The sequence below is a fragment of the Mastomys coucha genome, unplaced genomic scaffold (assembly GCF_008632895.1).
Source record: "Mastomys coucha isolate ucsf_1 unplaced genomic scaffold, UCSF_Mcou_1 pScaffold9, whole genome shotgun sequence".
Lineage (NCBI taxonomy): Eukaryota > Metazoa > Chordata > Mammalia > Rodentia > Muridae > Mastomys > Mastomys coucha.
This window is the reverse complement of record NW_022196915.1, coordinates 10,946,170-10,973,814: the sequence shown is the minus strand read 5'-3', so window position 1 is coordinate 10,973,814 and position 27,645 is coordinate 10,946,170. Positions and strand designations below refer to the sequence as shown.

The following is a 27,645-nucleotide window of genomic DNA, read 5'->3' as shown; positions in this document are numbered from 1 at the left end:
AGGCAGGCAGGCAGGCAGGCAGGCAGACAGACAGACAAAGAGAGCGAGAGCACATGTGTGTCAGAGAATGTTTGGGAGTCAGTTCTCTGTCTACTCGAGGCTGGCTCAGCTGCAAGCCTCTGGGTGATTTTCCTGTCTCACCCTCCCATCTCGCTGTAGAAGTCCCTGGATTTCAGATGCATGCTGCCATATTCAGCTATGTAATGGGGGTTCCAGGGATGGGACCCTGGTCATCAGGCTTGCACAGAATGCTATCCACACAGCTGTGTCACCATCCCTGACTTTGCATTTCCTTTCCAAGATGGCATTAGCTATCCTAAATCTCTTCCTCATGAATTTTAGATAAAGGTCCTTGAATTGGTTCCTTTCTTGTGTCTTTAATATAGTACCACCCACAAACAACCCAGCAGAGGAGGAATTGTTTTTGGCTCATGGTTTTGGTGATCTTAGCTCATGGTTGCCTGGCCCCAAGTTTTCTTGGCAGAACACAATAGTGTTAGGAGGGCATATGGTGGAGGACACTTAATGGGGTGTAGGAAACCTCCAGGCAGAGGCAGGAGGATCTCTGAGTTCAAAACCAGTGTGGTCTACAGAGCAAGTTCCTAAATTGCTTTAACCCTCCAGATAAATTTGGGGAAAACTACTGTTTGAAAAACACTACTATGAGAGCGAAGGGACTTCAAGAAGGAGCATAGCATGGTTTGATCCCAAAGACATGATCTGTCATATTGGGAAACAAAGAAAGGGTGGATCTGTAGATTAAGTTAGGCCCTGATTATCTTGTTGTCTCTAGAGATACCCTCATGGACACGCCCACAGTTGATTAGTCAAGGCATTTCTCAGTGGAATCAAGTTGACAATCAAGACTAACGCCATGGCTGGAGTAATGGCTCAGCTGTTAAGAGAATGCACTGCTCTTGTGGAGTACTCATGCCAGGCAGTTCATTATCCCCTGTAACTCTAATTCCATGGGGACCCAGTGCTTTTGGCTGCCTTGGGCATCTGCACATGTCTCCCTACCTATAATTTATTATTTTTTTTTAAGAAAGACTCATCAGCCAGGTGTGCATGGTGGCACATTCCTTTAGTCCCAGCACTTGGGAGGCACAGGAAGGAGGATCTCTCAGTTCAAGGCCAGTGTGGTTTACAGAGCAAGTTCCAGGATAGCCAGGGCTACACAGTGAGACCCTGTCTCCAAAACAAAACAAAACAACCTAACCATCACAGTTCTGTCTCTGAGTCTTGTAGGTGCTAGATAAGCATGCCACCACTGGGCTACATTTCTAGGCCTTTTGCTGGCCTTTGACCTAAATTGCTTTAAGCCTCTAGATAAATTTGGGAAGAGTTTCTGTGTTTAAAAAAACACTACTATGGAAACCCACTGATAATTCACAAAAGCTTTATCCTAGCTTATCAGGAAGCTTGAATACCCAGAGAAAGAGCCCTGCTTCGCTTTTGGGAGTGGCTGCCTTAGTTTTGAGCCATGATTCAGTGAGACTTTCCTCTTCAAAAGGGCCACTTCCACAGTTCTTCTGTTCACAGGGAGCAGATGGAATGCCAGCTGGAGAAGGAGGCCCGGTTCCGGCAGCTGATGGCCCACAGTTCCCATGACTCAGCCATCGACACAGATTCCATGGAGTGGGAAACAGAAGTTGTGGAATTTGAGAGAGAGAAGGTGAGGACTTTGGGGCAGTAGAGGATGCCCCTGTTGGTTCTTGTTTCATGGCTACCTCCCCCAGGTAGAAAGCATCTTTTCCTTGTAGCCATCCATCCCAGTTGGGGTTGCTATTGCTGGGATGAATCACCATGGCCAAAGCAACTTGGAGAAGAAAGGATTTATTTGGTTTATGTTTCCACATCTTTGTTCATCATCAAAGGAAGTCAGAATAGGAACCCAAACAGGGCAGGAACCTGGAAATAGGAGCTGATGCAGAGGCGATGGATAAGTGCTGCTTATTGGCTTGCTATCCATAGTTTGCTCAGCCTGCCTTCTTATAGAACCCAGGACCACCACCCAGGGATGGCCACACCCCAGATGGGTTGGACCCTCCCTCATCAGTCACTACTAATTAAGAAAATTCCCCATAGGCTTGTCTGTGGTCTGATCTTATGGAGGCATTTTCTCAAGTGAGATTTCCATCTCCCAAATGACTCTGTCCTATGTCAAATTGACATAAGACTAGTCGGCATACTATCCAAGCTGGGCTCCTTCTGTGTCTCATGGTGGTGCTGACAAATCCCATGGAAGGCAGAGGCCCCAGTGAAAGACCAGGGGCAATGCTCACAGGGGTTTCTGCAGTGGCTAGAATGGGCAGGTGCAACTGTTTATTCATGTCCATCTCAAGGACTGAGTGCCTTGCTTGGGGTTTAGGGTCTTTCTTCTCTCTGCTTGGTAAAGATCTGCTGGTGCTGTTTTGACAGGAGGATATTGACTTGAAAGCACTTGGGTTTGACATGGCAGAAGGCGTGAATGAGCCTTGTTTCCCAGGGGATTGTGGTATATTTGTTACTAAAGTGGACAAAGGAAGCATTGCTGATGGTCGCTTAAGGTAAGAGCTGAGGAAGTCTAGCCCTTGGAGGGCAAGAGGGGCCCTGCCACCCAGTGTAGAGCACTCCAGGGAGGACAGCTGGCAGCAAAATGAACATGTCCTAGCATCAGAGGACTCACAGAGCTGTCTGAAGCTCCAGGCTCAGCTGGGATGGTCTTAAAGGAGACCACCTCTTGGGTGCCCCCTGAATTTGGCTTTTCTCCAGGTAGCAGGAGCTGTGTTTTTGCTTCTCTGGGAGATCAGGGCTCAGGAGTATGTGATAAGTGTAGGATGTGGCACTGCCTGCTCATTCCATTAAATACTAAAGAGGATAGAGTGATGCCCTATCCTAATTACCTCCAAGTACTGGTGTGCACACTGGATCTTTTAATCATTTGTCTTTATAACTTGAGGCAAGTGCAAATATTGCCCCACCTTGCAGATGAGGACACAGAAACACTAGGTTCCACAGCTACTAAGTAGCAGAGTCAAGATTTGAAGCCAAGGCTGTCAACATCAGCATCTGTCTAACGCCAGCATCCATGAGTTTTATAACCGTGTACTTGGGAGGTTGCAACCCTCATGAGTTTGGATGCAGGGAACCTGCTTGTTGACATGTGAGCCTGGAAGTGGGCATGGAAGTGAGGGGCAGCTACTGGTCCCAGGGTCTGAGTAGGTACCAGCTTGACCTTGTCCCTCCTCAGGGTCAACGACTGGCTGCTGAGAATCAATGACGTGGACCTCATCAACAAGGACAAGAAACAGGCCATCAAGGCACTCCTCAATGGAGAGGGAGCCATCAACATGGTTGTGAGGCGGAGGAAGTCCCTGGGTGGGAAGGTCGTCACACCTCTGCATATCAACCTCAGTGGACAGAAAGGTAGTAGGCCTCAAGATGAGGCAGACACCCCCTCTGCTGGAGGGGACTGTGTTTGTGGGATCACCTTGCTCCCAGTGATGCATGTTGATGGTGCTCTCCTGGTGGGAGGTCCCCTGAGTCTCAAGTGCCTGACTCACCAGGTAGGGCTGTGCTGAGCTCCCTGTGGGGATGGCACAGAATGGGATTCAGTCCCTATCTTAGTCAGGGTTTCTATTCCTGCACAAACATCATGACCAAGAAGCAAGTTGGGGAGGAAAGGGTTTATTCAACTTAAACTTCCACATTGCTGTTGATCACCAGAGGAAGTCAGGACTGAAACTCAAGCAGGTCAGGAAGCAGGAGCTGATGCAGAGGCCATGGAGGGATGTTCCTTACTGGCTTGCTTCCCCTGGCTTGCTCAGCCTGCTCTCTTATAGAACCCAAGACTTCCAGCCCAGGGATGGCACCACCCACAAGGGGCCCTACCCACTTGATCACTAATTGAGAAAATGCCCCACAGCTGGGTCTTATGGAGGCACTTCCCCCAACTGAAGCTCCTTTCTCTGTGATAACTCCAGCCTGTGTCAAGTTGACACACAAAACCAGCCAGTACAGTCCCTTTGGTAAATTTAGTCAGCAGAATTGGGATGGGGCAGCCAGGCCAGGTCATCCAGTGCCCTCCTGTGACTTGTAGACAGTGGCATCAGTTTGGAGACTGGAGTGTATGCTGCTGCCGTGGTGCCTGGAAGCCCAGCTGCCAAAGAAGGGTCCCTTGCCGTGGGAGACAGGATTGTTGCGGTGAGTCTCCAGAACAGAGCGAACATTAAAAATGATACCTTTTTCCTAAGGAAAGTGCTGAGTCACTGTGGCAGTGACTGTTGTAGAACATTAGGAAGAACAGAACAGTCTAGGAGGAAGAAGAAAATTATTTCTTTTGCTGCTGCACCCTGAAGGCAATCAAACTTTTCTTAAGCATTCCTCAATGTGTGGATGTCTATAACTGACACTTTTCCAAGAAAGAACATCTGGGATTTGTTTTTCAATCATGTATGTATGTATGGTTTGAGAGGAGCTAAGGCAATCCAATAATCCTCCTGCCTCAGAGTGATTGTGTCTGGTTTAAATATACTTTTTTACTGAACAATATGCCTACTTTATTAGTTTTTTTTTTAATTACCAATGTAAAACCTGTTTGCTAAAAAATGGTCACATGGTTTAAAAAAAAAAAAAACACCTAGAGCAAAAAGTAGTAGTTCCCCTTCTGATTTGAATCCACTCCTAGAGATTTCAACCCACACGGAATGTGCTCTAGCCCAGACATCAAGTGCTCAAGTAAGACTCTACATATATGTTTAGGACTCTAGCTTTATGTTTAAACACAGCAGTGGGATCTGCGGTTTGCACTCTGCATCAAGGGTGCTTTCTCAATCAGTCCTCAGTAACAGTACCTACCTCACGAGGCTGGGCTGCTTGATTATGCATACACAAAACTGCCTCCTTTCGATGACATTTAGTTCTTATCACCATCTGCTGTTGTCCCAGGTCCCACAGTGAGCCTCACCTGTAGTACAGCCATTTCTGGATGTGTTAATCTCAGCACTAGATGAGGAATGTGAACATTTGCTGAGAGTCAGGGCTTGCATATATCAATCTTCAGGCCAACCTGCTGATGTCAGAAGCACATTGTGCCTTTTCGTGGCACACATGTAAAATTCCAGTTCTGTACAAGACTGTGATGACAGCATGTCATCTGGTTCTGGAGCCATCTGTGGATTCCCATGGTTAACGTTCACTGTGCTTGCTTCCGGCACTGCTTCAAGCATGCCCATCTCTGGTTTTATTGTATTTTACAGCTTTGTTTTATAGCTCATTTGGAACTATAATATCCTCATTTGTTCACCTTGCATTTTCTTTTTGACCTCATGACCTAGAAAGATCAATATCTTCGGATCCTCCTGTGGTTCGTTCTAAATTGATATAATTAATCAGTATTGGGAATGGAACCTAGGGTGTTGACTGTCATGTGTGCTAGGCAAGCTGTCTACATGGAGCACATCTTCAGCCCCTGTGTGGGTCCTTAGGGATGTCAGCTTATGTTACTGGCTAGTCAATCCAGTGTGGGCATCTTTGCTTTTATGAGCAGTGCTCAATGGCTACCAGGAACCTCTCCTGTCAGCCTCAGGAGAACCTAATGGAGAGAGCTCATCACTGCACATCCTTGCCAGTGCTCCTCAGATTTGAGGAGAGCCAGTGCTTAAAAGCAGCATGGTCATATGGAAAGGTCTTGCAACTGGAGATAAGGTACCAGGAAATGCACATTATTTACCCTTCCCAATATAATCACATTTTGTAGATATTTTCTTTTTAGTTTTTATGTGTGGAGGTAGCAGTGTGTGTCTTTTGTCTGGTGTCTTAGTCAGGGTTTCTATTCCTGCACAAACATCATGACCAAGAAGCAAGTTGGGGAGGAAAGGATTTATTCAGCTTACACTTTCCACACTGCTGTTGATCACCAGAGGAAGTCAGGACTGAAACTCAAGCAGGTCAGGAAGCAGGAGGTGACACAGAGGCCATGGAGGGATGTTCCTTACTGGCTTGCTTGCCCTGGCTTGCTCAGCTTGCTTTCTTATAGAACCCAAGACTTCCAGCTCAGGGATGGCACCACCCACAATGGACCCTCCCACCCTTGATCACTAATTGAGAAAATGCCCCACAGCTGGATCTCATGGAGGCACTTCCCCCAACTGAAGCTCCTTTCTCTGTGATAACTCCAGCCTGTGTCAAGTTAACACACAAAACCAGCCAGTACATATGGGTACATGTATGTGCAGATGTGTGTAGGCATGTGTTCCAGAACATGTGGAGACCAGAGGTCACCCTTGAGAGTTGCTCTTCAAGAATCATCTATCTTTTCTTGTTTTTGAATTGTTTTTAAATGATACTATATGCAGCATTGTGAGGGCACAATGGAATTCTGTGATGCCACAATGGAGCATTGTGATGTCATAAAAAAAGTGGCATGTCTTGGCACAATTGAGCATCGTGATATGACTACACATTATGATAGCACAACTGAGCAGTGTTATTAGCATTGTGGTAGCATACTGTGAAAACACAGTAGATCATTCTGATATCACAGTGGAGCTGTAATGTCATATGCAGTGTTGTGACAGCATCATAGAGCATCTTGATGCCACTTTGAAGCAATGTGATGTTCTAGTGGAGCAGTGACAACACTATGAACCACTAGAAATATAGTAGAAAGTAAAATTATTTACAAACAGTGATGTGAAGGGTACCATGTAGTCTTCTGTTGGCACACTGGAACATTGTGATGTCACACACTGGAGCTATGATGTCGTAATGTGATATCTTGGCACAGTTGAGCATTTTCATATGGCTTTGTATTGTGCGAGACTTTTAAAAGTATCTTTTACTTATTCACTGACAGTTTCACACGTATACAGTTTATCTTGATCCCCCCCTGCTTTCCCTGACAATTCCCACCCACAATTGCCATGTCATGTTCAGATGACAGGACTTCACAGCACTGCTCCTCAGCCTCCACTTTTAAATTCTGTCTCCTTTTTCCTGTGTTCTCTGAGACTTGGGTAGTTGATATCGATGATCAATTTAAGACTGATCACTCAGCAGCTGTTTATTCTTTCCACTTTGATCAGCTTTGATATCAGCTTTGATCTCACTTTGATCACTCTTTCTGCAGTGTCCACTGCAGAAAGAGGCTTCACCAGCTAAGGTTGAAAGTAGTGTAAAACCATAGATGTGAATGTAAGTATTTAGAAGGTAGTTGGACAATGTGACCATTTAGCAAAACAGCAGACTTCCAAAGCCATGAACTTTGACCATGTTTATGGTATCAGGCTTGAATTCCCTTCTCTGGAGTCCACCTCAGATTTAATCAGAAAGCATTTAGTAATCCTTCAGACACATAGAACTGTTTCTTTATCATGCAGGTTCCCCTTTTGTCCCCTCTTTATAGTTGCCCTCCTGCACACAGTCTGTCACCCTATGAATGACAGCATACAGTATGTGACTCTATCAAGGCTATATTCACTCAACACCACCCTATGACAGCCTCCAGGTATTCTGGGTCCCAACAGTTAGTTCTTTCCATTACCAGGTGTTTCCGTGGCTTGGGTGTACCCCACATAGGCATTCACCACATCACGCGCTTTTTTTTTTTTTTTTTTAAGAGAAAGTTTGACCATGACTGTGAAAGATGAGGACAGATTCCGGGAGACAGAGTTGATTCTCTTTGATAATGGGAGTGCTTTATTTCATGTGATACTTTATGTCACAAAGGAGTCTCTTTTCCATTCTCTGCCCATCTCTGGGAGGCAGATGCTTTTCTTGGCCACTCACACATGAAGGAGTGGACTGGTAGCACACAGTAGGATGTCTTCCTAGGGTCCCCTGTGTTCTGGTCCCATCCAGTGTGATGTTAGGATTGTGTTCCACTTGCTTCAGAAGACACTTATCTAGGTCCAGGTGCTGCTGGGGAGGGTCTTGCTTTTCCTCCCTGATCCCTGAGTTTGGCTCCTTACATAGAGTCCTAGGATTGGCGGTGGGCCCAGCCCTTGGCCTGGCAGCCTGGGATCACTGACGCCACCCCATCATTGGGCCTGACCAGCTCTCTTTTTTGGCCCTAGATCAACGGTATTGCACTGGACAATAAGTCTCTGAATGAATGTGAATCTCTGCTGCGCAGCTGTCAAGACTCCTTGACCCTCTCCCTCCTTAAGGTGGGCACTGGGCACTTCTGCCATGGCTGGGAGGGTGAAGAAGCCTCAGCTCTGTGCTCCAAAAGAGCACCAGGAACCTTGGTGGGGGGGTACAATATATTGATTTCCAAATGGAGGGTGTAGGAAAACTGACTGGGTATAGGTTGAAAAACAGTACTGTTAAGAGCAATTGGGCACATTTCAGTCGGGACTGGACAGTCTGGTGGTCCTTGAGATAGTTAGGTTCCTTAGACCTGGCAGTGACTTTGGCATTCAGTGGAGAATGGCCATCTGTGATGGTTCGCTCAGAAGTTCTCAGCTGAGGAAATACCAAAGATATGTGTACCTTTCCCGTGTTTTTCATGTCAGCATCGATGGAGATGATAAAGGCTATCTGGTAAAATCATTGAGTCTGGTGAGTGGATGTATAGGCACCCATACTTCTATAGCAATTTTCCTACACAGTTGAAAAGGTTAGCAATGGCAATCTAGGAATATGAGCCTATGCATTGCACTATGAGATACTTTCTTAGTTACTCTTTTAAACTAATAGATATTTGGGGTCTGTAGAACATCTGGGCTGGCAGACTCTTCTTGTATGTTCCTTCATGGGAGCCTTCCAGCCTAGGTTTGCCCTGGTGTTGACACCTTGCATTTGCATGGTACATTTGGTACGGATGATGTCACTGCTGCCTAGCTTAATGGGGGTTCACTGTTGATGTTGTATATTCTGTGGGTTTGAACCAGTGGTTCTCAACGTTTCTAATGCTGCAACCCTTTAATACAGTCCTCGTGCTGTGGTGAAGAAGTTATTTTCCTTGCTACTTTATAACTTCATCACTGTAGTTTTGCTGCTGTCACCAATTGTAAGGTAAACCCCACAGGTTGAGAACCACTGGTTTGGGCACGTGTATACTAACGTGTTATCATTAAAGAAATCCACGGTAGTTTCACTGCCCTGAAAGTCTCCTGTGTCCTGCTAGGCCATTTCCACTTCTCCTTTGGCTCCCAAGAACCACCAGTCCTTTTATTCTCTCCAGACCCCTTCCTAGAACACCATATAGCTGGACCCATTTTCACATAGGCTTGCTCATTTACAAATGGTTGTTTCTGTGTCTTTTTGTGATGTGAGAGCTCTCCTCTTAGCCCTGGTTAGTTTTCTGTTGCCTGGGTTACCATGAATAATTTACCTTTATGCTTAATGATTCTTACACAGTGTACAGGTTGACTGCAGATAAGTGCTCAAAGCCAATAGGATTTTATTGCTCTTATGAGTTTTGAATAGCCAAGCTCATTAGAAAACTTCACTGTTAGACACTAATATGCACATTCATCTGTGTGTGCCTGTTGTGTGTCTGTCTGTCTCTGCTGAGGAGCTGTGGGCATTCTTTTTCATTGCTTCATTCTGGGGATTGTTTCCAGTGGCAGTTGTAAGCAACCGCATCTCATCTCCTCTCTCTCTTGCCCCTCTGCACTCCTGGCTCAGGTGTTTCCCCAGAGCTCCTCATGGAGTGGCCAGAACATCTTTGAAAATATCAAGGACTCAGATAGGATGCTGAGTTGTCGAGGCCATGGCCCAGAGGTCCAGGCACATAACAAACGGAACTTGTTACAACACAATAATTCCACGCAGACGGACATTTTCTATACTGATCGGCTGGAGGACAGGAAGGAGCTGGGTCATTCTGGAGGCAGCAGTTCTTTTCTGCACAAGCCCTTCTCTGGAGCCTCCTCTCCAGCCTCCCCTCAGGCCTGTCCTAGCACCTCTGAGCGCAGTCTGAACTCATTCCGCTCTGATACCTCTGCAGAACGTGGCTATGGGCTGGTAGACGTGCAGAGCCAGCGGCCGTTGCTGTCTTTTGAGACTGAGGTGGGCCCCTGTGGGGCAGTAGAGGCTCCCCTGGACAAGATAGATCCGGAGGGCTCCAATAGCGGTGGGACCTGGCCCAAGGCTGTGCTTGGCTCCACATCAGGACCTGAGAAGCTCTCTGTGTATAAGAAACCCAAGCAAAGGAAATCCATCTTTGACCCAAATACGTTCAAGCGCCCACAGACGCCCCCCAAAATAGACTACCTGCTTCCAGGCCCTGGGCTTACTCACTCCCCCCAGCCCTCCAAGAGGGTAGGGTCTCTGACACCCCCAAAGCCCCCCAGGAGAAGTGACTCTATCAAGTTCCAACACAGGCTGGAGACCAGTTCTGAGTCAGAAGCCACTTTGGTGGGCAGCTCACCTTCCACCAGCCCTCCAAGTGCCCCACCCCCCAGCACGGACCCCAGCGAGCCCATGCATGCTTCACCTCCTCGGAAGGCCAGGGTCCGCATCGCCTCCAGCTACCACTCTGAAGGGGACGGAGACACCTCCTACCTGCCTGCCAAGAAGCCCTGTGATGAAGACCTCACCTCCCAGAAAGTGGACGAGCTGGGGCAGAAGCGGCGCCGGCCAAAGTCTGCCCCCAGTTTTCGGCCCAAGATCTCTCCAGTGGTGATCCCTGCTCAGTGCCTGGAGGTAGAGGTTGGGCTGGGGCTGGAGCAACTGGGATGGGAGCCAGCAATGTAGCCCCACAGCTTCCCAGGCCTCTACAGAACCAGTGCCTTTGTTGTTGGCGTGTGCCTTCAAGAGTCCATAGGGTGGCAGGTGGCTGCCAGTGAGCAACAGTCCCCTCCAGGAGATGGAAAAGGGTCATGGGACATGCATGGTAGTGGGAAATAGCACCAAGAGAACACCTGCCTGAACATAATGTTTGGTTTGCTTTCTAAAGAAGTTTTTGAGCTTGTTTTTTTTAAAAAAAAAAAAAAAAAAGCTAAGTGACAGATCTCCTAGAACATTTGTGGAGATGAATGGTCCACGTGAAGCTGGTAGTTGGGCAGAGCAACTGCGTGTGCTCGTTTCCAGAAGGGGAGACTGCTTGGAGCTGAAACTCCTAGGGCACAGTGCATGCTGCTCACTGCACATCCAGTCTCTGACACGCCTTCCCACCCGTCATTCCACAACCTGTTTATTTGAAAGACAGATTCTTTGCCTTTGTCTTCTGATGGGTCTGGGGAGGAAACCCTTTGTCTGCATGGGTGTTGGGCCATGGAATGGGCAGTGTCTCCTCCCACTGGTCACTCCTTAGCCTGTGTGGGAGGAACTAGTGCACGGGCAGAAATCAGCTTCCAAACATGCTGAGTATTCACTTTCTCCAGCAGACACTCTTGCCTTTGATTCTGCAGGAACAGGAGTGTGTTCCAGCCAGCGGAGAGCTCTCCCCAGAGGGTCAGGAGTGGTCCCCGTACTCACCAGGGCATGCTAGCCGGCATGGCAACCCCCTACTCTACCCCAACCGTCCATCTGTGGGTAAGCTGCTGGGGCAGGAACTGGGAGCAGGGTTGTTCTGAGCTCACAGGGAAGTCCAACCTTTCAGAAGAGGTGATATTGTCACATATATCCAGCCTGTAATTATGGTTGTTGGTCCTGTCTCTGTTGGATATGTTCTTGGCTTATTGTGAGAGTCCGTCCTCTCTTGCGGCTGGGGAAAGGCTATTTGTCAAAGCCATGTGGCAAATTCGGTGGCTAAAAAAAAATCTACCTAGAATCCTTTTCCTTAGAGACTGTGACTGTTCTGTGTTTGTGGGAGCGTGTGTGCCAGTCCAGCGCTGCTGGGGTGTTCTGGCACCACTGTTCTGACCTAACTAATTTCTAGGCACTGTTCCCCGGAGTATGACTCCCAGCACCACTGTGAGCTCCATTCTGAGGAACCCCATTTATACTGTGCGCAGCCACAGGGTGGTTCCCTGCGGCTCTCCACCTGTGCCCCGTGATGCTGGTTCCCAGAGCTTGTCTCCCAGGTATGTCAAGGCACCTGTCCTTTCCTGAGTACCAGTTATCTAGTCGCCTGATTGGAGAGCTGTTCACACAGTGGCCTGTGAACAGAAAAGCCCCTTGCTAGCTAGGAAAGGGCTGAGGAAGCAGAGACAGGCTTAGAGGATGCTGCTGAGTGAGCTCATGCTTGTATTCAGAGAAACCTGAAATTAAGAAAAATGTGGGAAGGGGCTCAGGATCACCCTTTTCATTTGTTTGTCAATTTTTTTTTTAAATGAGCACCTACTATGCCCCGGTGGTTGTTCTGGTTTCAAGGTCAGACAGTGGTAAACTTGAAAGACAGCTTTCCACTCATGTGGAAGGCAGACAGATGAGAATGTACACAGGGTGTAGTGATAAATGGCCCCGAGACAGTAAAACAGGGTGACAGCTGGGCTGTGATTGGAAAGAGGGCATCTAGGACAGAGTGGTTTGCAGAGGGTTCTGTGGCATACGAGCAGCTGTTGTGACTAGAAGAACAGTAATGGCAGCCATAAGAGCTGGGATGTAGGTCAGTGGTAGAACACTTGCCTGCATGCACAGGGCCTCAATGTGGAAAAAGAAATAAAACAGCAGTTCTCATGCAAGGAAAGCTGCAGGACTGAGGGCTGGATGCCTGGGAGCATAGGCAGAGCTTGCCAGTGAGTCAGGAGGAGGCCCAGGCTAAGGCACAAACTTTGAGAGACCTGTAGGGGAGACCATGGGAGGAGGAGTTTTAAGTGGGGGAAGAGATGTCACTACACAACCTAAAAACCACTTTGTTGGGACTGGTTCCAGGCCAGCCAGTGTGGATAGTCCCTGGTTGATCTCTACTAGCCCGAGCTTCCTGGGCATGCTATCCTGAGTGAGGTACAACACTGCTCTCTCCAGGACCCTCAGTACATATCCAGCCTGCCCCAGACCATGCCCACTCAGGCAGAGTCTTGTCCTCCCTGTCCATCCAACCCCCATACTGCCCCTTGTGTGGTCCTATGCTGCTGGCGGGTCCTGTGTGAGAAGCAACTAGTGTCAGTCTGCTATCCTAGGCAAACAGCAAGGACACCTTACTCTTCTGTCTCAGGCTGTCTACTGGGTTTCTTCCTGGTGGTCATGTCTGGTCTTAGCCCTTCTCCAGGGCCCCTCATCTCTCTGTTGACTCACAGTGTCCAGCATCAGGGACGCCTCAGCCTGGACCTGAGCCACAGAGCCTGCAGTGACTACTCTGAGATGAGAGCCTCCCAGGGTTCCAACTCCCTGCCCTCCAGTGCCCGCCTTGGTAACTACTGCTCGTGCTCGAATTTTAGTACCCAGGGCTTTGGGGGGGCTGCCCACGTGACTCCCTTCCCTCCAGAGGCAGAGCTCAGCTCCCTCCTCTAGATGACCGATACCCTGTGAGCTGTCTGTCATATCAATGCTTTCTGAGCCTCTGCCTCTGCCGGCAAGGTCTAGGATGGTTGCATAGTTGTTCCAGGTGACCTCTTGGTTGAAGTCCTGATTTCCTGACCCTGATGTAGTCATTCTGGGTGTCTTATATGGATACATACTTGGGGGAAATGTAACCCAGCGGGAGGTTTTCTGTTGCCTGGTAGCAAGACCCTGGGAGAGGTCTTTAGGGCTCCAGAGAGAAGATAGAACAGCTAGGTGACGGTTGCATTTTGGGGCATGTGCTCCTGTTCTGGAACATTCCAGGTCTGTTTCTCTGTAGTCCTCTACAGAATATTTCCCTCAGGGATATTCAACAGCCCCTATGTGTCGCTGTGCTGACTGCTGAGTGGAGGTGAGGACCTAGGGCTGCAGTTTAGTCCTGAGGCCTGACCCTGTGTCTCCTCCTGGAACAACAGGGTCTTCTAGTAACCTGCAGTTCAAGGCAGAGCGGATTAAGATCCCGTTAACACCAAGATATCCCCGGTCTGTCATGGGCTCTGACAGAGGTAAGAACTGGGAATTCCCTCCTGTGCTTGCTGCCCCTGAGTCCCCTTCTAGTCATCTCTGTGGGCTGATGAAAGATGACTGAGCCTTGCCCTCACCTGTTGCTGTGGGGACAGTAGGCAATCTGGAGACCCTCATCAGGGCCCCGGTCACAGGATGAGACCCTGTGTCTAGATGGCAGAGGCAGTCACGTCCACCTCTTCTCTCTTGGCAGGCTCACTGTCACATTCTGAATGTAGCACTCCTCCCCGGTCCCCGCTGAATATCGATACCCTGTCCTCCTGTAGCCAGCCTCAGACCTCAGCCTCCACTTTGCCCAGGATTGCGGTCAACCCCTCTTCTCTTGGGGAGCGGAGGAAGGACAGGTGAGTGTAATGGACACCTGTAGCTGGTGTAACCCAGGGCACTTCATATTTGCTCCGGTGATGCCAGAGCGCCTGAGGCCTACTGTAGAAACAGTGAGTGCTGGTGACCCAGCAGGTCTGGTGTAGATGATAGGAATAGAGCAAGGTGGGCTCTTCCTCGAGGCAGTTGACTAAACGAGATGCTGGAGATGGTTTGGTGGTGACAGGGATGTCGAAGGGCTTGCTGCTTAACTGCCAGGCTCATTTACAATGCTGTTCTAAAAGTCTTAGTTGCACAAGTGGTGCTACAATTAAGTTCGTTTCACAAGAGTGCGCTGCATCCAAAGAACCTGCAGGAGTTCTGTGGATGCAAACAGTGACTGCACTGATCTCGCCAGAACCGGAACTCATTCTTAGCCCTTGGTCTTTGGCCCCCACATATAGTTTGCAGGCATTTTTTTGGTTCTTTTGTCCTGCCCCGAAGTTCATTTTATTTTATTTTATTTTTTTTGGAGAAATGAAATGTGCACAGGTAAGTGGATCTTCATGAGTTCCAAGATAGCAAGTAAGAAGAGCCTGTCTTACTACGTAGTAAGACCCTGTTGGAAAAAAAACCCTAAATACATAAATAAATAAATAAATAAATAAATAAATAAATAAAATAAATAAAATAGGTCCTATTTGATTTGAAAATCTCAACTTGTGAGAAAAGAAACTCAGCAAGTATTACCCCAAGAGCCTTGGGGAACAGATGTATCTAACCTCAGGCAGGGTCCTGTCCCAGGGCATCAGCTGCAGGACCTAGGGCAGTGTTCAGGGTCCTCTCTGGCTGGCACACATAAGAATGTGGAGGAATTTGCTCAGCTCTAGCTCTGGCTTCTCCAAATTATGTGTGTCTTCAGAAGTAGAAAGGGCCTTGTCATATGAGTGATGCACCCTGCTTTGGGAGAGAGCCAGGTAGGTGTGAGTGATTCTTACTCTGCCAGGACTCCCAGTAAAGTTAGAGATGAGTGATGGGAAGGTGGAGGAAGTAGACAACCACTGCTCTCCCTTCAGATGCCATTGCTCACAATCTCCAGTGAGGCTTCTGTCAAAATCTGCCCATGCATAGATAAGACTGCTTATTTAGGGTCTCATTGTTGTGAAGAGTCACCATGACCATGGCAACTCTTTTTTTTTTTTTGGTTTTTTTTGAGACAGGGTTTCTCTCTGTAGCCCCGGCTGTCCCGGTACTCACTCTGTAGACCAGGCTGGCCTCGAACTCGGAAATCCGCCTGCCTCTGCCTCCCAAGTGCTAGGATTAAAGGCGTGCGCCACCACCGCCCGGCTGACCATGGCAACTCTTATAAATATAAAGGCAAGCATTTAACTGGAGCTGGCTTACAGTTGCAGAGGTTTAGTCCATTGTCATCATGGTGGGAAGCGTGGCAGTGTGCAGGCAGACATGGTGCTGGAGGAACTGAGAGTTCTGTACCTTGATCAGAAGGCAGTCAGGAGGAGACTCTCTTCCACACTGGGCAGAACTTGAGCACTACGAAACCTCAGAGTCAGCCTACACAGGGACACACACTCATACCAACAAGCCACACCTCCTAATAGTGCCATTTCTCATGGGCCAAACATTTAAACCACCACATTGACATAATTGAATAAGAACAAACCCACTGCCATAAACATGCATATAGGTCAGTAGGAGTTTCTCTTCCCCAGGGTGTCTCTGTCTTTCCATTCAGGAAACCCTGATTCATAGGGTCATTTGGAAATTTCCTGTGTGTGTGTGTGTGTGTGTGTGTATGTCTGTCTGTGTCTGTCTGTGTCTGTCTGTCTGTCTGTCTGTCTCTGTCTATCTATCTCTGTCTGGCTATGTGTATGTATGTGTCCATATGTATGTCTGTGAGTTTGTCTATGTATATGTTTGTGTGTTAGTGTTGAGGTATATGCACACGAGTGCAGGTGTGCCCTTGGAGGTCAGTCAGAAGAGGGTATTAGATCCTGTGATGTTGGAGTTACAGGTGGTTGTGTGTGGCCCAACATGACTGCTGACTACTAAATCAGGTCCTGAAAGAGCAATACACATTATTAAGAGTGAAGGTATTCTCTCCAGCCCCAGCCTGTTAGCTTTATTGTGACATTATTAGATTTGGTCACCCACTTTTATTTTTGTTTGTTAGTTTGTTTTTTAAGACAGGGTTTTTCTATGTAGCCCTGGCTGTCCTGGGACTCACTTTGTATACCAGACTGTCCTCAATCTCAGAGATCTGCCTACCTCTGTCTCCCAAGTGCTGGGATTAAAGGCATATACCACCACACTATTACAAGGTAAACACATTATGTTAGTGTGGACAGAGGGAACTGTAGTCACTGGATGAGGATGAACTTTGCATGGAAACTAGTCCTGCTTCCTCCTGGGTGGGACTGTCTACTATTCCATCTTTTTAGGCTGGGCTTTAGATGGTTGTCTGCTGCTAAGGGTCCTTGTGACTACCTGGCACTCTAATACATGAGCAATGGCAGAACTGACTGGAGAGCTAGGTAGGGAAAACCAATAGAGGGGAGGGTTTGGGAAGTCAAACTACCTGGCAGGGTGTCAGTAAAATGTAAGAAGAATTTCAGGGGGCATGGGACGGTGAGATGGCTCAGCAGATAAAGGCATTTGTTGCCAGGCCTGGTTACCTGATTTTGATCCTCTGGACCTACCTGGTGGAAGGATAGACCTGACCCCACCCCCACCACAAAAGTTATCTTCTTATCCCCATATATGCACATGGCACACACATGTGTGCACACACACACCTACACACAAATAAATATAAAGATAATTTTTTTTTAACTTAGGGGGAAAAAGCATTTTACTCTCTGCTATTTCAAGGCACAGCTGTGGGGACACAGGGTGAGGTCTTCTGAACTTGTGTATGTTCTGTTTGGCTCACGGTAGTGACAGGCCTGTCTCAACCTGGAACTTTCCATGGGATCTAGAGGGTAATCCCTCTTCCTCAGCCTTTGATGGAGACCAGGAGGCCCTGGGCTGGTGAAGCTGCAGGGAAGGGAGAGCTTGGCAGAATCCTGGGTCTTCTGTCTGTTCAAGTGTGTAGTCCTTCCCCGAGTATCCCTTCTCTCCTAACCTTTACCAATCAGTGTGTCTCTTCCACCACAGAATCCTCCTGAGGCTGCCCGTGGCTGTTAGGCCCAGGTCTTCCTCGCTGAGGAGTCTGAGGTTGGCCTGACATGAAGTTCTCACACTCCTTCATGCCCTTGGATATGGGAGGCAGCTCCCCGGCTAGTAAATGCATGGGCACATCCTTGTTCCTGTGTCCCTCAGCCCTCTTCTCATGGCTTAAAGCTGCTTCATTTTCATCCTAGCCACCCATAAGTATAAGAACTGGCTGTTCATATCATTTTGGGAGGGAGAGATTGTAACTGCAGAGCCATCATGTTTCCCCAGTAGGCATCTTCAGAACCTCCTCCATGGGATATGCATAGTGCATATCCTGACAGGATCTTTTCATCAAATAAAAATGTGTGGGTGTATGTGTGTGTGGGTGTGTGTGGGCGTGGTTTATAGTTCACTTGAACCATTCTCTGTCTTTTATATGTTTGTTTTTATGTGCTGTGTTTGTATTGCATGTAGTTTCAGGAATGTGTACCTTTGCCCAAAGCTCGTTTGCCATTTTCTATCATTATCAGAATGCCTGAGCTCCAAGCCATCCTTCACACTGCTGGCTGCATGCTGGATCTCGGCCTTCCATTCTACTGCTTTAGGTCTGAGTCCCTGAAGCCTTTGGCTTTTGTTTCCAGGCCTTTTGTGGAAGAGCCACGCCACGTGAAGGTGCAGAAGGGTTCAGAGCCTCTGGGCATCTCCATCGTGAGTGGAGAGAAGGGTGGTATCTATGTCTCCAAGGTGACCATGGGAAGCATCGCCCACCAAGCTGGACTTGAGTATGGGGACCAGTTACTTGAGGTAAGAGGGTGTGTCCCTTCCTTCTGTCCTCTCTTTCTCCCATGTCCACGTTCACTGCCTCAGTCACTGCCCATCATTGACTCCACCTTGGGCATCTTCCCAGTTCAATGGCATAAACCTGAGGAGCGCCACTGAGCAACAGGCCCGGCTCATCATCGGACAGCAGTGTGACACCATCACCATCCTGGCCCAGTACAACCCACACATTCACCAGCTCAACAGCCACTCCCGCTCCAGGTGAGCTGTCGTCCAGGCTGGGGGTAGAGAGATGGGTACAGCGGGTGGTTACTTACCGGATGCCAGTTCTGAGTTTTTGAGATTCTTCTAGTAAGGGAAGATGAATCACCTTGAATTTGGAGCAAGGGGTATCCAGAGACAGGTTCTTGAAACATTAGAGTATAGATGGCTAGGTTTTTGGGGGAGGGGGTAGCTGTGGTAACCAAAAGCTGAATTCCTGGCTCCGGATCCAATGTGTTGATTTAAAGTGTGAACAAACACTGCCTATACCTGCCCCTAAATTGTGGGTCCCAGGGTAGGTGACAGGAGGGGCGACATGTCCCATGCAGAGCCACCATGCATGGATTAGCAGAGAATAAAAGCAGACGAGAGAAAAAGTGGCTTTGCGTGTCGTCTAGGCTGGACCCCTTTGGAGAGGGTCTCTCTCACTGGAGACAGGCAGAGCCTGTGGGGCAGGTGGTAAAGTTCTGACTTATGTGTCTGTCTTTCCAGAACTTGGTGGTTTCCAGAACTCTAGCTGGATTCCCTAGTCACAGTCTAGGCCTGTTGCTAGTGCAAGAGGGGTGGCTCTGGCTGCATGTGTGCATCACATTCCTTCTGTTTTCCACCCCCAGCTCCCACCTGGACCCTGCTGCCACCCTTCACTCTTCTCTCCAGGGCAGCAGTGCTGTGACTCCAGAACATCCCTCTGTCATCAACCCACTGATGGAACAGGATGAAGGCCCTGGCACACCCCCAGCCAAGCAAAGCACCTCCAACTCCAGGTCAGCATAGGCATGCTGAGAGTCTGTTTGACCTCCAACTCCAGTAGGACAGAGCCCGCACCAGGCCTGTTGTTTCCCCTCCTCCCTTCCTCCTTCCCCTCTCTCCCTGGTCTTTCTGTCTTTCTTCCATCCTGTTTCCAGACATTCGAACTTTATCAGCCAGGACCACCCTGGGGCTCTGGCCAGCAGGGGCAATGTTGATGTATGACCAGGCCCTGGCAAGGGTGGTGAGCTGCTGGGCTGTGAGAGGCAGCCATAGCTGAGCCTGTGGTTGCCAGAGTTGTCAGCTCGGTGTGGACATTTTCTGTGAGCATGCTTGGATTCTAGGACATGCTAGGGAGCAGAAGGTATCAAGAGGGGAAGGTTTTCTTGTGGGAGTCAACCCAGTGTTATGCAGATTGAAACAGCTCTGCCTGTGGACACTCCTACTGGAGCTTAGCTGCAGGCAAATTGTCACCAGGGTTGGACTCTACTTTTATGTCCCTTTCAGGGTGTCCATGGGTGTCTGGCTTCCTCACTGTGTTCCCAGCCTCATCTGTGCCTCTTGTTGTCGAGAACCCTGCTTGAGTTGACATAGAAACTGCTCAGGTGTGTCATGGAGTGAGCTGCCTCTAAACAGGGAGGCCAAGGCAGGCAAACTCAGTCCAGGAAGGCATGTGTCCTAAAGCACTAAGGGACCATGGGGCCAGAAGCATGAGTGTTGCCCTTAGCTCTGTCTCCTACTGTCTTTCTACTGGCTTTCTGTTATCTCTCTAAATGGTTTATTGCCCTCTTCTGTCGTCTCTCAATGTTGCTACCCACAGCCTCTGATCTTGTACTGACTCAACAGAGGAGGACCTATGACTAGTCCAACCTTTGGCTCTCAGGAAGCCCAGACCTTTGAAGCCAGCAGGCAGGACATTGGCCATGACTTTTTTCACTTAGTCTGCCTCTCTCCTTGTACATGTTAAGGACTTCCTTTTCCTTTCCAAAAGGATTGTGGGAGATACCAGCAAGAAGACCCCTGATCCCCGCATTGTTTTCATCAAGAAATCCCAACTGGATCTGGGGGTGCACTTGTGTGGTGGGAACCTGCACGGAGTGTTTGTGGCCGAGGTGGAAGATGACAGTCCTGCCAAGGGTCCTGATGGCCTCGTGCCAGGAGACCTCATCCTCGAGGTGAGTTCTTCCACTGTGTGTGCCAGGCCATGTTCATGTGTTGCCAGCTTGTGTCCTTTCACATGACACAGGATATGGAATTCCCCCTTCACCCAGCAACTTGTCAGGGGAGCTTATTTGTGTTCTCAATGCTAGGTCCTACCAAGCCCCTGGGCAGTGAGGTGGGCCACTGAGGCGTCCCAAGGGCTCAGTCTTGGCTCTGATCTGGGACAGCTAGAAGGAGGTGCCAGTCTCATGAGCCGTAGGTTTGGCTCTCTTTCTCCCTCTCTGGGTCTCCCATGCCCTAGGGGAGATGGCACACAGCTGGCTGTCTTAGTTAGAGTTACTGTGTCTAGCTGCTGTGATGAAACACCATGGGCAAAGCAACTTTGGGAGGAAAGGATTTATTTCAGCTCACTCTTCCAGGTAATAGCCCATCCCCGAGGGAAGTCAGGGCAGAACTCAAACATGACAGGAACCTGGAGGTAGGAGCTGACACAGAGACTATGGAGGACTGCTGTCTACTGGCTTGCTCTCTGTGGCCTGCACAGCCTGCTTTCTTATAGAACCCAAGTCCAGCAGCCCAGGGGTGGCCTCACTCACAGTGGGCTATACCTTTTCACATCAATCACTAATTAAGGAAATGCTCTAGGTTTGCTTACATTCTAGTCTTATGGAGGTATTTCCCTAGTTGGTGTTCCCTCCCCTCAGATGACTCCAGTTTGTGTCAAGTTTACATAAAAACACCCAGTATAATGCCACAGTTACAGTTTCATAAGCAGGAAGTAGAGGCCATCACCGCTAGGTGGTTCCATTGGTTCTAGTAGCCATGAAGTCATATATGGCAGGGGCCTTGGGGAGGCCTGTAGTGGGGAGGCAGGCAGAACCTTCTGAGTACCCAAGTGATTCCTGCTACTGTCTTTCTGACCCTGGTACCCTGTCCCTTGTCAGTATGGCAACCTGGATATGCGCAGCCGTACAGTAGAGGACGTCTATGTGGAGATGCTGAAGCCTAAGGATAGCATCCGCCTGAAGGTGCAGTACCGCCATGAGGAGTTCACCAGGGTCAAGGGCCTGCCAGGCGACAGCTTCTACATCAGGTGCCAGCATGGGTTCGGGCTAAGGGAGGAGCTCTCTGTGGGAAGTTCATAGGGTGACTGGATCCCCTAGACCACTTGCCCCCAAGGCCCAGGCCATCATTAGCATTGCTTTTGCCTATATGAGATGATACTTTTTTTTTTGGTAGAGAGGGATTAAGGTTACAGGAATTTTGAGACTTGAAGCCTCTTACCTTGTGGGTTGTGTTCTTCCTGCAATCTCTCCTGAGTCTCTCAGAGCCCTCTGCAGAGTGCATGGATCCCAGGTACCCATGGTGCCTGTAAGTCATGTGGGTGTCATGATGTAGGATGGCATCAGGCTTAAGAATGGCTTAGGGTATCTGTCATGTCCCCCGTGACCTGAGGCCACAGAGTCGATGAAAACTAATGAGTGATATTCTTCTCACTCTGCAGGTGGGAAGTGACGTGTTTTCCATCCTAGGGAGGTGACAGTTTACAGGAAGCAGTGGCTTTGACTTCACAGACAGGCAGATAGAAAATGTCTGTTTGAAAGGACAGCATGCAGGAAGTCTTTCTCCAATGGGGAGAGGTCTTAGCATTAGGAAAGGGAAGAGGATAACTCTATTGTGCTCTGTAGTTTATGTGAAGGGGCCCCTTCGGGATGCCCCCAAATCCTTTTCTTCCTGATGTCTGGAGACAACACAGACAACTGCCTCAAAAGGCAAGCAAGCGTGTGGTGTGGCATCTTCAACTTGTGTCCTCTATTCCATGGTCCAGGGCCCTATATGACCGTCTGGCAGAGGTGGAGCCTGAACTGAGTTTTAAGAAAGATGACATCCTGTATGTGGATGATACATTGCCCCAGGGCATGTTTGGGTCCTGGATGGCCTGGCAGCTGGATGAGAATGCCCAGAAGATACAGCGTGGGCAGATTCCCAGCAAATATGTGTAAGTCTTCTCCATCTCCAGGCGGGGACCACAGGGCAAACCAGTGTGGAATAGGACCTCATAGGGCAACACTCGCCTGAGCTGCTGGAGAACTGACTCCTTTGGGAGCTGCAGCTGCTCCTTGTAGTAGTCCTCATGGTAGTCCTTGTAGTAGAAGCGCCACAGTGAAGCAGGATGCATAATCTTTTCTTCCAAACAGTCATGATGCTATAATTCTTATATCAAACTAGTCCATCCATCCAAGTGACTGATACAGGGGCCTGTATGTTCACAAGATATGTGCAATCATCTCCACCATTATTTTGTTTACTTATAGACAGACAGGCAGGCAGACACCCACACACACAGGATAGGGTCTCATGTAGCTTTAGGTTGACCTCAAATTTGCTATGTAGACAAGGTGACCTTGAGCTGATTCTCCTGCCTCTGTCTCTTGAGTGTTCAAATCATAGGCATGTACCACTACACTCAGTTTGTGTGGTACCTTGAGCATGCTAGGCAAGCACTTTACCAACTAGATCACAATACCAGTTACTCCAGAGTTAATTTTAAAGCATGTTCATCACCTCTGAAAGAAACCCAATTAACTATTATCCTGTGCTACCCTGTAACTGTTTTTGGTTGCTGTAACAAAATATTTGAGGCTGAGAAATTCCCAAGAAAAAGAGGTTTGTTTTTCTCTTGGTTCTGGAGGCTGAGTGTAAAGTCAGGTGGCCCCATCTGTTCAGCTTCTGGCAAAGGCCTCAAAGCCCTCATTGGCCACTTCACAATACTGTAGGGGAACAGAAGGAAGGAGGAGGTCCTATAGCAAAACAGGAAGGGTCTTAGTGTTCTCATGCTGGGAAGGAACACCATGACTACATCAGCTCTTATAAAAGCAAGCATTTAATTGAAGCTGGCTTACAGTTTTAGAGGTTTAGTCCATTGTCGGCCTGGTGAGACACATGGTGGCATGCAGGCAGACATGGTGCTGTAGAAGTAGCTGAGAATTCTATATCTGGATCCAGAGTGACACATTCCTTCCAACAAAGGCACACCTCCTAGTCCCTCTCAAATAGTACCACTCCCAGATGACCAACCATTCAAATCTATGAGTCTCTGGGGGCCGTTCTTATTCAAACCACTACAGCAAGCACTACTACAAAGCCAGGCTAGCTCTTTCTTTAATAACCTACCACTGGAGGAAGTAACTGATCCTTTCTGATGATAGAGACCTAACCAATCTCCACTACACAGTCTCTTAAAGGCACCTCAGTACTCCATCTCAGTATTACTACTCTGGGGATCAAATCTCCTACAGCATGTGGACCCATATCCAAATCACAGCACACTATCGCTTACGCCCCCAGTTGTAAGCCATTAGAATCTGTAGGTTTCTCTTTAGGCATTTCATGCAAATAGAGTCACATGGTACATGGTCAAATTGTAGTGTCTACACCTTCCATGGCAGGAAGCACAGCTAGCAGTGTCACTGACACCCGCTGCCTTGAGCTTCGTGTTGGTAGGAATTTACCTGCTCTGAAGCTGGGCCCTGAATTTCTTGTTGCCATGGCCCCGAGGCATGGGAAAGGCCAGTAGTTGAGGAGACCTGAGGGTAGCTGGGGGAACCAGCTTCCTCCCTCCCCATGGTCCTCCCAGCATTGTCATTCTCTGTGACTGCAGGATGGACCAAGAGTTCTCAAGGAGGCTCAGCATGTCTGAGGTCAAAGATGACAACACAGCCAAGACACTGTCGGCAGCTGCACGCCGTTCCTTCTTCCGAAGGAAACATAAACACAAACGCAGTGGGTCCAAAGATGGCAAGGACCTGCTCACCCTGGACACCTTTTCCAATGACTCCATTCCTCTCTTTGAAGGCAAGTGCTGGGCTCATTCCAGTGGACTTCAGGGGTGGGGGCTGGGGGTTATCCAAGCTTCACCATGAGACTTGACACAACTTACATGCCTTTTTGTACTTGTGGGTCTCCCTGCCCTCCCCTGGCTGGTTTGGTGCGCAAGGGCAAAGGGAGCAGAGACGTTAGGCCAGGGCTTTAGAAACCTTGTGAGTACGTTCTGTGAATGACCACACTGGGACCAGCTATCAGGATGCAGATCAACTTTATTTAGGGTGATTCAAGGCTTATAAAGTTTCTGGGCACTAAGGTAGGAACATCCAGGATGGGCAAAGGTCATTGACTGGAGGCTTAAGGTACCTAACATACCTCATTAGCATGGGGAAGCTTTTCAGGAATCTCAGGTGCTGGCTGAACAGGTTTTATCAGGAGAAAGGAGATTGATCCTGTTAGATTACTGAGGTTGCGTGACATTCCTCAGGCAGAGGCATGTGTGTGTGTGTGTGTGTGTGTGAGTGTGATGGTAGTGGGGGTGGTGCTTAGAATTCCTCAGACAAGGTCAGTGAAGTGGAAGCCCTGCTAATGATCCCCCCTGGGGCTGGAGTTACTTGTGGGTGCCGGGAACTTGTAAGGACATTTGTGTTAGTAAGATGTCTCCAGCTACAATGCTCATTTTGAAACTGATTTTAGCACCTGATGCCTTCTGGATTGTTCTGTGTTCCTGCAGTGACCCTTCTATCATTGAAAAAAAAATTCCCTGTCTTATTTCCAGTGGTGTCCCCTTTAGAAAATCTGTAATGTGTGGTGTTTTCATTTCTAATCCCATTTCCTCTTGCTTAGTCTCCACCCACTTGACCTCTTTTCTGGCCACCAAGAGTTCATACTTTGAACTTCCTTGTAGTTTTGTTTACTGTTCTTGGGGTAGGGTGTGGTGGGGTGCTTTTATTTTACTTACTGTGGCAGGTGGTGTTTTAACACATTGTGTCAGAGCATGCCCCAGTCTCAAGTGTGGGTAAGTGGCAGTGCATGAACATGAGCAAAGCATAAATCTTCCATTACTGTATAATCGGGACGTTTAAAGTGTCCCTGTGACCTACGTGGTCTTTTCTTCTCCATTGCCCCTTCCGCCTCTTCCCTGTTCCCTTGTCCTTCTTCTCTACTTTAGGAATAATCAAGTATTTCTATTACCTTGCCAGTTTTCAGTCTTTTGGAGATTTCAGTGGCCTTCACCACCTACCTCTGACTGATGGCTCAGGACATCTCATAGGCTGGTTTCCTAAGAAGTCTGTAGCGCTGGTCCCTCACCTCCACTCACCAGCACCCCAGCTTCCGTACCATTCCTGCTGTCACCTCAGTTAGGGCATAGGCTGTGTTCACAGTTCTTCACCTCTCCTGCTGCTATTCACTCCTCCGGCCTGTCTGATCTTGTCATCTTTCTGCTTTCCTTCAACACTTAGGAATGCTCAGAGATGCATTTTCTCCATTTTGTCCAGCAATGTTTTACCACTTTCCCCTTCTATATAGAATCTTAGATCAGTGTTCACAGGCACACTGTGGTATGTCAGGAACTTGGTACCAAGCCTCCACTAGATACCCAAATCTATAGGTGTCCTGGTAACTCATGAATCACTAGTATGGGGTTTGCATATGGTCTAAGTTCATCTCTCACATACTTAAGTGTCACCTGACTTGAATATTTCTATTTCCAGTTGATTGAATCCATGAATCAAAACTATTAATACAAAGGGTGGACTGCATTTTATTTAAGAACTCTTAATTACTATTCTTACAGTTAAAAGAGATGGCTCAGTGTGTCAAGAAGCTTGCTGAGCAAGCCTGGAGTCTTGAGTTTGATTCCTTGATCTCACATAAAACTGAAAAGGATTGACTCTGTAAATGTTTCTGACCTTCACATGTAGCATGTATACCCATGCCCACAGATGGCATGCACAATTCAAAAACTGCTGTTCAAAGCTAGGAAGATTGTCCCATGAGTAAAGCAAGTGCTTTACCTGGCAAGTGTTGAAGGCCAGAGTTCAGATCCCCAGCACTTATGTAAATGCCATGGGAGAGCTAGCTAGCAAGAAAGCCAATGTCAGCTTCTAGTGTGCATGTATGTGCATGCACGCAAGCACACTCACGCACACACATACTCACAATGCAAGGGGGATATGTTTATGGCTGCTGTAACAAATCCCTATAGTTTAAAACAGCATATATTCATTCTGAAAGCCAGATGTCCAAGACTAGTGCCACAGATCAAAGTCAAGGTGCCAGCAGCTGCCACTACCCTGCAAAGCTCCAAAGGAAGGTCTGCTCCTAACCTCTGTTGGTTCTGAGCAGTGGCTGCCAACATTCTTTTGCTTCTGGGCACATCACTGTTGTCTTGAAACCTCTTTCTGCTCCTTCATATCCCCTTCTTTCCTGTGTCTGCCTCAAAATTCTCTTTTGTGACTGGGACACCATGATGGCATTTAAGCTCCTCCCTGACAACTCAGGAGAACTTTACCTCTTGAGAAATGCTAATAGTCATAGATTGTTGGGACCAAGAAGTGAGCCAGGTCTCAGGTCTTGGAGCACATTTGGACCTACCAAGTGATGTTTCTACGAGTGTTGCCACTAATGTTTTTATGCTTAACGTAACATCCCCTAGGCACAGTGGGTTGGGGCATTGTCTCTGATCCTGGCATCAGGCCTCGCTCTGCTCCCCAGGTGTGTTTACCTTCTTGTTCTGAAGTCTATAGCTTGATATTAGAAAAAGTTCTAGGCCACCATTTCCTTCAAGCTGCTTCTATGGCGTCTTGGTTCTCTGACCAGATCTTGTTAGTCTTGAGCCTCCAGCATGCTTTCCAGCATGCTATTCTTTCCAGCCCCCTTTCTCTCACTGTTCATCCAGCTGGGTTCCTTCCCGAAGACTTTGCCCTGCGTGCACTCTGTCCAGCTCATCCATGCAGGCCAATGTCTTAATTTCAGAAATTACCTTATCTAGTGCCAGAGTTTCCATCTGATTATTTGTAATAGGCTTTCGTTCTCTTGCCAAGACTGCCCAGATCTTGTTGCCTGTCATAATAAAACTCGGCACCTGTGGGGATTGTCTGGCAGCTGTCCTGACTGGGCGACTCTGAGTCATCTTTGCTGTGCTCCATCCTGCTTCAGTCCTGCTTCAAAAACATGCCTGGAAATTGTCAGCTGAACTGTCAAGAACAGGGACTGTTAAGGCTGAGAGTTAAGTATTCCAGCAACACCTCAGGTGCCAGTACTGGTGGCCGCCTGGGTCCAAGGAGAGGCTGATCTGATCTCGGGCTGGACTGCAGCTTCTGTGCTGTGTGCAGTTTACCCTGACACCTGGAGCTGGCACCTGTGTCTCAGCCCTGCTGCTCTACAATCTTGTATTTTTCTTACACATTTAGCTTCTTGTTTCTTAGAGCTATGGAATTTGGCAAATGCTTCTGGGGAAGCCTCTGATTCATACTTAGATTTTTAATTTTA

At 48.3% G+C, this 27,645-nt stretch overlaps 1 protein-coding gene across 5 annotated transcripts in view; it reads left to right on the top strand.

Moving 5' to 3' along the window:
• Dlg5 (discs large MAGUK scaffold protein 5) overlaps positions 1-27,645 on the top strand; it is a 110,453-nt gene that overhangs the window by 75,490 nt on the left and 7,318 nt on the right. For 2 of the 5 annotated variants that reach the window (XM_031362907.1, XM_031362903.1), the window contains 19 exons: positions 1,528-1,675; positions 2,422-2,549; positions 3,233-3,408; positions 4,082-4,185; positions 8,058-8,150; positions 9,616-10,635; positions 11,343-11,466; positions 11,813-11,957; positions 13,113-13,225; positions 13,791-13,880; positions 14,093-14,243; positions 17,377-17,436; positions 18,018-18,180; positions 18,284-18,417; positions 19,032-19,181; positions 20,156-20,339; positions 21,270-21,418; positions 22,154-22,324; positions 23,987-24,180. In XM_031362907.1, coding sequence (XP_031218767.1) covers positions 1,528-1,675; positions 2,422-2,549; positions 3,233-3,408; positions 4,082-4,185; positions 8,058-8,150; positions 9,616-10,635; positions 11,343-11,466; positions 11,813-11,957; positions 13,113-13,225; positions 13,791-13,880; positions 14,093-14,243; positions 17,377-17,436; positions 18,018-18,180; positions 18,284-18,417; positions 19,032-19,181; positions 20,156-20,339; positions 21,270-21,418; positions 22,154-22,324; positions 23,987-24,180 — 3,497 coding nt within the window. The remainder of the gene's footprint in view (positions 1-1,527; positions 1,676-2,421; positions 2,550-3,232; positions 3,409-4,081; positions 4,186-8,057; positions 8,151-9,615; positions 10,636-11,342; positions 11,467-11,812; positions 11,958-13,112; positions 13,226-13,790; positions 13,881-14,092; positions 14,244-17,376; positions 17,437-18,017; positions 18,181-18,283; positions 18,418-19,031; positions 19,182-20,155; positions 20,340-21,269; positions 21,419-22,153; positions 22,325-23,986; positions 24,181-27,645) is intronic. The other 3 variants (XM_031362904.1, XM_031362906.1, XM_031362905.1) reach the window with 3 other exon arrangements.